The 9,642-nt window shown below is 49.9% G+C and overlaps 2 protein-coding genes across 4 annotated transcripts; both read left to right on the forward strand.

Annotated features, from left to right (window-relative positions):
- Positions 1–2,063: 2,063 nt before the first annotated feature.
- LOC122365906 (probable assembly chaperone of rpl4) lies at positions 2,064–4,359 on the forward strand. Of its 2 annotated transcripts, none has more exons than XM_043337522.1 (2): positions 2,064–2,246; positions 3,038–4,359. In XM_043337522.1, the coding sequence occupies exon 2, from the start codon at positions 3,078–3,080 to the stop codon at positions 4,158–4,160; it is 1,083 nt and encodes a 360-aa protein (XP_043193457.1). In that variant the 5' UTR covers positions 2,064–2,246; positions 3,038–3,077; the 3' UTR covers positions 4,161–4,359. The 2 variants fall into 2 exon arrangements, with proteins under 2 accessions (XP_043193457.1, XP_043193458.1); XM_043337523.1 differs by having other exon boundaries at positions 2,154–2,232; positions 3,031–4,359.
- LOC122365907 (dynactin subunit 6-like) lies at positions 2,117–9,535 on the forward strand. Of its 2 annotated transcripts, none has more exons than XM_043337524.1 (2): positions 2,117–2,236; positions 8,185–9,535. In XM_043337524.1, the coding sequence occupies exon 2, from the start codon at positions 8,192–8,194 to the stop codon at positions 8,735–8,737; it is 546 nt and encodes a 181-aa protein (XP_043193459.1). In that variant the 5' UTR covers positions 2,117–2,236; positions 8,185–8,191; the 3' UTR covers positions 8,738–9,535. The 2 variants fall into 2 exon arrangements, with proteins under 2 accessions (XP_043193459.1, XP_043193460.1); XM_043337525.1 differs by lacking the exon at positions 2,117–2,236 and adding an exon at positions 7,007–7,097 and having other exon boundaries at positions 8,188–9,535.
- Positions 9,536–9,642: the final 107 nt, after the last annotated feature.

The following is a 9,642-nucleotide window of genomic DNA, read 5'->3' on the forward strand; positions in this document are numbered from 1 at the left end:
AACTGCTAGTTGAAGACTTCTATTATAGATGGCACTGCTAGACAAGCCAGAGCATAAGCCAGAGGATTTTTACCACCGCCGTGAAAAATTCCTAACCAAAGGCGCACTCCGGTCCCCTCAACATAAAACTCTCGATATTTCTCTGACCAATCACCTTTCCGTGCTTCTATCCTCAGGATACTGAAATCCTTCTCCTCCACGCCGCAACCCCCTCCGGGCTGGACAGGCAACTTTATCTCATGCGGGCTGCTCCCTTGGAGCGGCACCGCTGCTCCTGAGGGAGCGCACCCCGTAGCCGGGTGCAGTGAGTGCCTTGGGGCTGGGTGGCCTGTCCTCTGGACGGGCTCAGCCCCGGCGACTCACTAGGGTGCCTGCCCAGACCAATGTCTCCCCCTAATTCCTATCATCCTTCCGGCTCTGCAATGGTCTTGTCGACCGAAAGGGCCTAACCCAACAAAACAAAAAACAAACAATCTGACCAATCAGAGAAAGCCTTGCTCGGCGCTGATTTGCTAATCAGAAAATGACGTCATTAGGGAGTCACGGCGTTCAAGCTATTTTGTGGCGGCTCAGGTGATCCACTTAATTTTGATGTTTTTAGAAAAGTCTGATGAATGCTTTTATATTTTCAGAAAAGAACCCTTAATATTGTTGTTGATAAACCCAACTTCGCTATTTTTGCTAAAAGTAATAAGACAGGAAATCATCTGTTGGTGGGTCTTCACGCTAAATCTACCACCCCCAACTACGTCATCATCGTTCATAAGCATGCTGTACTTGGTCATAACTTCGTTGCCCAGCACTAGTTAGCCTTGATTTCCGCCAATCAGAGTGCAGAGCTGTCTGCCGAGAGACAGCAGTACTCGATATTAGTGGTGGGCCAAATACTTGTTTTCTAAGATGTTTTTCTTTAGAGCCTTTTATATCTTACTTTTGTTTATATTATATATCGCTTTATATTTTGTTTTTGTAAAGAATATCTGCATATATTGTGATTTATTTAGCTTGATTTAGCTAATATGGCAAAGTGTTTACGAAGGGGTGCAGGGAGATATGGCAGCAGATATGGTGCTTGCAAATAGTCTTTGTACGCATGAAATAGTACCCTTTTTTCGAGCCGAAAATAACCTATTTATTGCAACTTATTGATGTATTATGCCTGAATTCCGAGAAAGTGCTCTTCGTAGCATTGAATACAGTCACTTGTGTAGTTGCAAAAGGTCACTGGCCAGTTTTGTGATATCTCTAAGCCAGCTAGGGAAATATCTAAATGCTATGTAAACAGGGTTAGGGTGTCATTGGGGATCCATTGGATCTTGATTGGATCCAGGGTTACCGCTGCTAGGGAAATTTCCCTTTTCTATGGAAATCAGCGAAGATCTAGGGATATATGGATTTCACACGAAATCTAGGGAAATGCCACCAGCCCGAAAAATTGTTGTTTTTGCCTGCAGTTCTGCGTTGTTCCATTTCGGGTGCGGCTAATTTTTTACATCGAAGTTTTTGTTTTGGCGCAATTTATACAATGTCTAGCGCATATCACTCCCATTCGGTCAAACTGACGGTGCAAAATAATGCATCGACTCGTCTCTTACGCCAGCACTACCGCTACCCATACGGCAGTTTCCCGCGTCCTGCAACACACCACAATTTGCGATATATCACGCAATTATATTATACCACATACAGTAATTTGTTATATGCCAGCAATTTCATCAGAATCTCTTACGTTAACGTAACAGATTGTAGTTAATCGCTGTTTTAGGACGCCGACTATAACCATAAGCGGCGGAACGGGGAAGGCACCGGAGCACCGTGCCCCCTTTGATTTTGGCATTTTAACATTAGCCCTATGGGTGTTGCATGGAAAGATGGGACCAAAAGTCGTCAGTGCCCCCCCCCCTTAATTGAAGGTGTTCCGCCGCTACTGACTATAACACGAATGGTTAAAATGAGGAAAGTACATCAAATTCCATGAAAATAACCGCATCTAGGGAAATGATTTTTAAAAAAGGGAAATTTTCGTGAGAATCTGGGGAAACCAGCGAGACGCCAGCGGTAACGCTGATTGGATCCCACGCGTGAAAATTGAAATACAAAAAGAGAGTTGAGACGCGTTCCTAGGTCCAGTTAAATCTATTATTATTTATAGCTTTGCCCAACCAATTGTAAAAATTGTCACCAAATTGACACCACAGAAAGAAGTCGCTGCAAATTATACCGTCGGTCTTTCTTTCAGCCTTCAGGTGAGTTTTGTCCAAGTTTTGTCCAAGCCAGAGAACCAAGGCAAGGGCGTTTTTTTCGTCATCCCTTCAACAGGCTAATGTGCCCACTAGGTAACAGTAAGGCTCCTGCTCCTCCTCCATACCCCTCCGCCTGGGCTACGACTAATGCGGGAGCTTCCACCCCACACTGACACCTAGTGACACAGCTGGGGATGAACCCAGAGGCCAGAACCACTCGCTACTCGCATTGCTAGTCGAGACTTTAACCAACTGCACCATCAGAGCTGCAATTGGTTAATTTTCTGAGTTTTAACAGAAACCAGTAACATAAGTTTCTGGTAAAGTTTCTGATAGATGATGGTCAAAACCCATTTGCATTATATACCTATTGACTGTTTTCCAAGTTAGTGCCTCACATGATTAATATTTATGTGCTGTGATTGCAACATTCTGGGTCTGTATGGTAAAGAACCCGAGTCACTGGTCAAAGCAGCAAAGGTACAGTAGGTTTAGCTACTCAACTAGCACCTGGAGGCTGGAACTGGAAGAGATTATTATGGTGTGTTGCTACATGCCTTTCCTGAACCAAGAAGCACTTCTGCAGCAATTACATTCAGAAAGGATGACACCTCATTGCCAGAGCAACTGTGCTGGGTGCTCCTTTGAGCAGGATCCTCTGCAACAACTGCGATTGGCAGCAGTAACGGCCAACTGGCTTTGTGACGTGGCGTCACGTTACAACTGATGTTACCGACGTCTCGGCATGTGACGTTTTCCGCCGCCCGGTGACGCAAGACTTTCGCGCCTTTCAGACGACTTACGACTGGCCGGGCGGCGGCGGCAGCACGCGCCATGGGCAAGACCAAGGCCAAGACACAGCACCGCGGCCGGCGGCGGCCGGGCGTGGCGGCGCCGGTGCGCATGACGCTTGAGCAGACGCTGGAAGCGGCACAGTCGGAGCTGGAGCAGTTCCACCTGGAGGAGGCGCGTCAGCTGCTCAGTCGCGCGCTGGACATGGACCCGGACTGTGTGCGCGCGCTGGAGATGTCTGCCGGCCTGCTGCTGGACCTCGACGAGATGGAGTCTGCGCGCACCCTACTGCAGCGCGCCGTGCAGCTGGAACCGCTCACGGGACCGACCAAGTTTCTCAGCCTGGCGCAGCTGCTGCAGGGCAGGGAGGCCGCCGACTGCTACGAGAAGGCCGTCCAGCTGCTGACTGCGGAGGCGGAGGCCGCTCCGGCGGCAGCGGCGGCCTCCGGTGACGGTCCGTCCCCGGCGCGGAGGCTATCGTGCGCGTTCTGCGCGCTAGCCGAACTCCACATGACCGACTTGTGCGACGAGCCTGATGCAGAGACGCGCTGTCGCAACTACGTGTCTCGCGCCGTGTCTGCCGACCCGTCCAACCCAGAGGCGCACCAGACTGAGGCGGGCCTGCTGCTGGTCACGGGCGACACGGACGGCGCGCGTGCCGCTCTCCGGCGCTCTACCGACCTGTGGCTGCCGGCGTTCCAGGCGGCGCGCGCCGGAGCCGCGGCCGGTGATCCACTGGAGGTGTGCCCGCTCAGCTACGACCTGCGGCTGGCGGCGGCGCGCTCTCTGATCGAGGTCAAGGACTGGGAGACGGCCGAGCAGGTGCTCGACGGACTGGCGGAGGAGGACGATCAGGTGGTGGACACGTGGTACCTGCTGGCGCTGGCCGCGTTCGAGCAGGGCGGCGAGGCACGCGCCGGCGCTCGGCCGTACCTGGAGCGCGCGCGGCAGGCGGCCGAGCAGCAGCCGGAGCAGCAGGACCCCGAGATGACGGAGCACGTGCGCCAGATGCTGGAGGAGCTCGGTCCGGCGCCGGAGGGCGAGCAGGAGGACGAGGATGAGGGCGGGGAGGACGAGTGGACCGATGATGAGGAGGACGTGGAGATGGACGCAGCCAACGGATGAACGGCGGCCGGCCGGCGGGCGGCAGTGCGCGCCGCGCGGGGCTGATGCCGCGCTGCGGGCTGGATTTGGTGCTGCCAAGTTTCGGGTGCTCTGGGATTTGATGGCTCTCAGGGCAGTGTTTGTGAGCTGCCAGGGATTTTGATCCGATTTGTTATATGTTTGGGACATACAGTTTTGAATATATCTATTGATGACAGGTGCGGCTTCTTTTGGTTTTATTGATTATTCCATGCATTATATACTCTGCTAAAAACACGCATTGTATCGACTATCGAGCAAAGCTGTAGCCAGGACAATTTTTTCCTGTCTTTAATTTCGTTCTGAATGAAGTTCGATGTAGCTTATTTACAGATCAAATAGGTCACTCGCAAGGCTTCGAATGCTGAGCTCAGAGAGTGCACTTCTTTTTTTACATTGTTTAAGAGGTCACAGTACCACTTCCAGCCTATTGACCGGAACACAATTTGCCGTGATTGCACTGTAAAAGTAAGGAAAATATTTAATAGCTGACCATAAAACACACACCTTTTCATAACTTGTTATATCCTTTCTCTCCGGGCAAGCATCCATTTGCTAACTTATTCCAGTCCTCTCCGATCGACCTTTTGGATTTTCTTAGATGTGTCATCAAATCATCATCGAAACTCCGACAGAGGATATCAAGAGTTTGTGCCAGTGATCCATTGGCTTCGGGAAGCCTGTTTCAAATTTCAATGGGAGCATGCTAGTTTTGTATTTGATACCGTAAGGTGGGGCTATTTGAGACAGTGGGGCTATTTGAGACAGTATTTAAAATTGCTATAAAATAAAAACCACTTAAAATGTATGCTTGATTTTTTGCTCAGGCGATTTACTGCTCGATTCCACACCTCCCTAAGCAAAAATATCACAAAAAAATCAAACGATCTTCATTTTATAGCGATTTTAAATACTGTCTCAAATAGCCCCACTGTCTCAAATAGCCCCACTTTACGGTACTACAAGGTCATTGGTTACGAAACGGTAACCGATAGAGTAGCTGCTTCGGACGGAGGCCGTGAACCTTCGATGAACGCCTGCATGATGCATCTAGCCATGCTCTAGTTAGGTACTGCAAAATTTTGCTTTTGTACCACAAAGCCTCGATATCGAATCCAGTCCATAAATAACGTTAGTGGCGAACGCCTTATTAAGGCCTGGCTACACTATGCGTTTTCTTCGTGCGTTTTTTGCGAGTTTGCGTGATTTGCGGAATATCGTTCTAGAAAGGAACGACAATACGTTTTTGTTATATGGTTTTTATATATAAACGTTTAATTAATATAAACGTTTTAATAACTTTTATATAATAAATATAAGGAGTTATATTAATTAACACTTTTTCACTAGAACGATATTACGCAAAACACGCAAACTCGCAAAAAACGCACGCAGAAAACGCATAGTGTAGCCATGCTGTGCCGCAGCGCTTCATTGATATGAAATTACGTCCCTAGATGGCACTGGTGACTGACGCCTGTTGCTTGGCTATGCCGCAGCGCTTCATTGATACGAAACTGCGTCCAGCACTAGTGACGAACGCCTGTCACTTAGGCTGTGCCGCAGCGCTTAATTGATACGAAACTGCGTCGCTAGATGGCACCAGTGACGAGCGCCTGTCGTTGGGCTGTGCCGCAGCGCTTCATTGATACGAAACTGTGTCCCTAGACGGCACTAGTGACAAACGCCTGTCGCTTAGGCTGTGCCGCAGCACTTAATTGATACGAAACTGCGTCGCTAGATGGCACCAGTGACGCACGCCTGTCGTTAGACTGTGCCGCAGCGCTTCGTTGATACGAAACTTCGTCCCTAGATGGCGCTAGTGACGAACGCCTGTCGTTAGGCTGTGCCGCAGCGCTTACGTGCTACGAGTTACGACCATTGTCACTGAATGGCTGTGGTTGTGATTTGTGAGTTGTGACTGATAAAAACTACGTTTTGATCCAATGCTATGAGGCAATCTATGGAAGACGAACGTCATTTCTATGCATGTAATGTACGCTAGCGGATACAGAGGGAGGGTTATTGGGAGATTTGCCCTCCCCGTAGCGTCCGAACTCCGAAATTGCTGAAATGTGTTGAAAGGAAACTATCAAATTAAGTTGTAAAAAGTTCATATTGCACAACATTATGCATATAAATAAGTGAAATCCGAGTTTGCCTTTAATTTTTTCCCAAGAGTGGAGTGCCCCCTTCCCGCAACATCCAGTCACATTTCTGAATTCTCCAGTGATATTATATGCATAGTTTTTTTTTATATAGTATTCAAAAAGTAGGTATGCATGATATTTTAGTATTTTTATGGGTACCCTGTGGTCTGGATAGTACATGCTTGCATCATAAATATATTATGTAGGGGAGAACGGGGTCATTTGGCCGCCCGGGTCACTTTGGCCGCCCCATGCCTACGCGTTTTGACGGTCCCGAGCGATTATTTTTGAACATGGCACCATCCGCCATCATAAGAACTGCTTTGGATAGAAACTAAGGATAAAAAAAAATAGATAAAAGCGAACATTAGCAAACAATAGGTACGAATGAGCAACTCCGATAGGAGGGGACTGAATTCAAAACTTTTTCATAGTCCTCGTATTGGTGGTTTATTTTAAGATATTTGCTCGTGCACGTGGTGTTTTATTTTGATTTGGAAACTTTTTGCACGTGCGTTTATCAACAATTGTATTTGTTTTCATACAATTGTTTCGTGATGTTCATTAGGGACTTCATATTACGACACCAACGATTGCTTTAGAATGAGGCGCTTTTTATTGCACTGAAATGGCCAGTCTCTCGCTCTCGCATCCCGCTTACTTCTCGAGACATCCAAGAGCGAACCCCGGTGCCCTGATCCCCAGTGAAGACATTGATCGTATGTACCGGTGGTTTGAAACGGTGACTCCGATCAGTCTCATCTACAAGGTGTGGTTTGACGTAACCTACTACTTCATGCTGACAGAATCAGATATTCCAAGCATGCTTGAAATGCGACGTGATAGCTTTATTATGTGTGTGGACGAGAATCAACGCCGCTATATTGCTTTGAAGAATCAGCAGATGTTCAACAGCCTGGCGGACATGACGGACGGCAGCAGGATGCAGCTGCGTATGTATGAGATGAAGGGCAGCCCGCGCTGCCCCGTGGCCAGCCTCCTGAAGTACATGCGGCATATTCACCCGGCGTTGCTGCGCATCTGGCAGCGGCCGCGAGAGGCGTACCGGCCGTCCGAGCCGGGGGTCTGGTACGACATGTTCCCGCTGGGACTGACCCGCCTCGGCAGGATGATGCCGCAGCTCTCCCGGCTGGCCGGCCTCTCGGTGACCTACCGTGCCTGCCACGTGCACAACACAGCACTGCGGCACCTGGAGCTGGGTGGTGTGCCGCCGCTCCTGCTCAGAGAGCTGCGAGGCAGGCGCGGCCCAAACGCAGAGCGCGCAGAGCGGGGCGCGTGTAGGTCGGACGGCCGGCCCTGCGGTGCGACTGCCAACTGCCGACGTGGAGCGGAACAGGCCAGGAAGAGGGCGGCCTCCGAGATGGAAGCGTGATCGTGCTCGAAGGACGGATGACTCGGCTCGGCATGCCTCGATGTGATGACTCGACATGCGTGTATACTGCGTGTATGACCTGTGTCTGTGACCCTGTCTGTTACGTTTTAACTGTGTGCTGGACGATTTTACTCGTCGCTGCTGAGTCGTATATGTTACGTTGTCATGGTATGCTATGTCGAATGGCACATCAGCGTCATATGAACAACAAATATAGGCATATTTTTCTCGAAATGATGGGTTTGAAATACAAAAGGCACCCAGTACATACCTGCCCTCCCAGAATTTCTGCATCTAAGCAGACATTTTTATTTTTGGTTGATTTTGCGAGTTGTCCCAGCACTCTTGTTTATCCAATGCACATTATTTTCAGTGTGACGCTGCATGTCAACCCCATGACTTTCATTCCTATTTATGAGCCCAGTTGTTGAGCGCTCCTAACGTGCCCCGTCTCGGCTGTTCCCAGAGCTATGGCCCGCCTGGTGGAGAACAACCCTCAGTTGCGGATCGCGCCGGACGCGGTGGTCTGCTCTGAGTGTGAGCTGGTCGGCGACGTCACCATCGGGCCTCGCTCAGTGGTCCACACTCGGGCACGCATCGTGGCCGAGGGCGGCCCGATAGTGCTCGGCTCCGCCAACCTTGTGGAGGAGCAGGCGCAGATCATCAACCGACTGCCTCCCGGCGAGACCTACTCGGCCGAGCGAGTGATGCGCATTGGCAGTAACAACGTGTTCGAGGTGGACTGCCGCTGCGAGGCGCTCTCGGTCGGTGATAACAACGTGCTGGAGTGTAAGAGCCAGGTGGGTACCGAGACGGCCATCAGTAATGGCTGCGTGGTGGGCGCCATGTGCCGGCTCTCCAACCAAGAGACGCTGCCGGAGAACACGGTAGTGTTTGGTCAGGATAACAGACGCCGCGTGCAGGCCGAGCGACCCGCGCCCCAGGCGCTGCAGCTCGACTTTCTCAAGAAGGTGCTGCCCAACTACCACTACCTGGCCGTCACGAGCAACAAGTAGTGGGAGTGAGGCGGTAGGTGGCTCGCGCTCTGCCTGCCTCCTGGACGGGCAGAGAATAGGGAGCAGGGAACTATCTGCGACTGATATTTATCGGCTAATGGCATGGCGAAGACTGGATTTATTTTTATTTAGGCGTTGCACCCCTTCCAAACGCTTCCATTGCAACGTGAAGATGTGATCCAGGACGAGGAATTACGATTTCCTGGGATTTTATCTTTCCGTAGTTCGGTATCTATTGCAAACCAGTGCACTGCTTCGTGAACTATGGGTGAGTGATACTACCAAAAATGTTTCCACGTGACCGCGCACCGGCACCATGTATGCCACGCAAGTCAGCCTGAGACACTGCCCATGTGGCCTGACTGCTTCCACGCGGTTATGGTAGGACCTCGGTTGTGTTTCGCGATTCGTCAACTGCTTGTCGATGGGCCCGCATCAAATGCGTGCCTGCTTCTTCTAGGGATGTGATGTGTTAACTTATGAATGGTTGAGATGAATGTCCTCTACAGAAAGGCTCTTATCTATTATTGCTCCGCATCGTCAAAGAAGACTTCGACAAAGAATCGATAAAAGAGCGTTTTTGGATGGCGTTCTTGTGACCGTAGCATTATCATCTGCCTGTGGGGGATATGTTGCGTGCACCAATCAGTCGAATACGATACAGTAAAAGTTTGTGACGTTTTGCGCTTCTTCAATGGATTACTAGTTTGCTAAGATATGTGCACTGTGCAGTTATGTTCACTGTATGTGTTTGCAAACGCTGGTGCGTTTTGAATAATACACGTGACGATATAGGTATTACAAAATGAGTAGTGTCGCTGTATCATTTTTTTTTTGCGATTACCCGAAGCATGAAATGATGAAAGTGAAGGAATGTGTCCATTATCTGCAGCAGCTTTCCCATC

The sequence above is a fragment of the Amphibalanus amphitrite genome, unplaced genomic scaffold, assembly GCF_019059575.1.
Source record: "Amphibalanus amphitrite isolate SeventyFive unplaced genomic scaffold, NRLGWU_Aamphi_draft 000772F_arrow, whole genome shotgun sequence".
Lineage (NCBI taxonomy): Eukaryota > Metazoa > Arthropoda > Thecostraca > Balanomorpha > Balanidae > Amphibalanus > Amphibalanus amphitrite.

What these genes read in the sequence shown, in the direction of transcription:
- LOC122365907 (XM_043337524.1), top strand. Translation starts at nt 8,192, where the DNA reads ATGGCCCGCCTGGTGGAGAACAACCCTCAGTTGCGGATCGCGCCGGAC.
- LOC122365906 (XM_043337522.1), top strand. Translation starts at nt 3,078, where the DNA reads ATGGGCAAGACCAAGGCCAAGACACAGCACCGCGGCCGGCGGCGGCCG.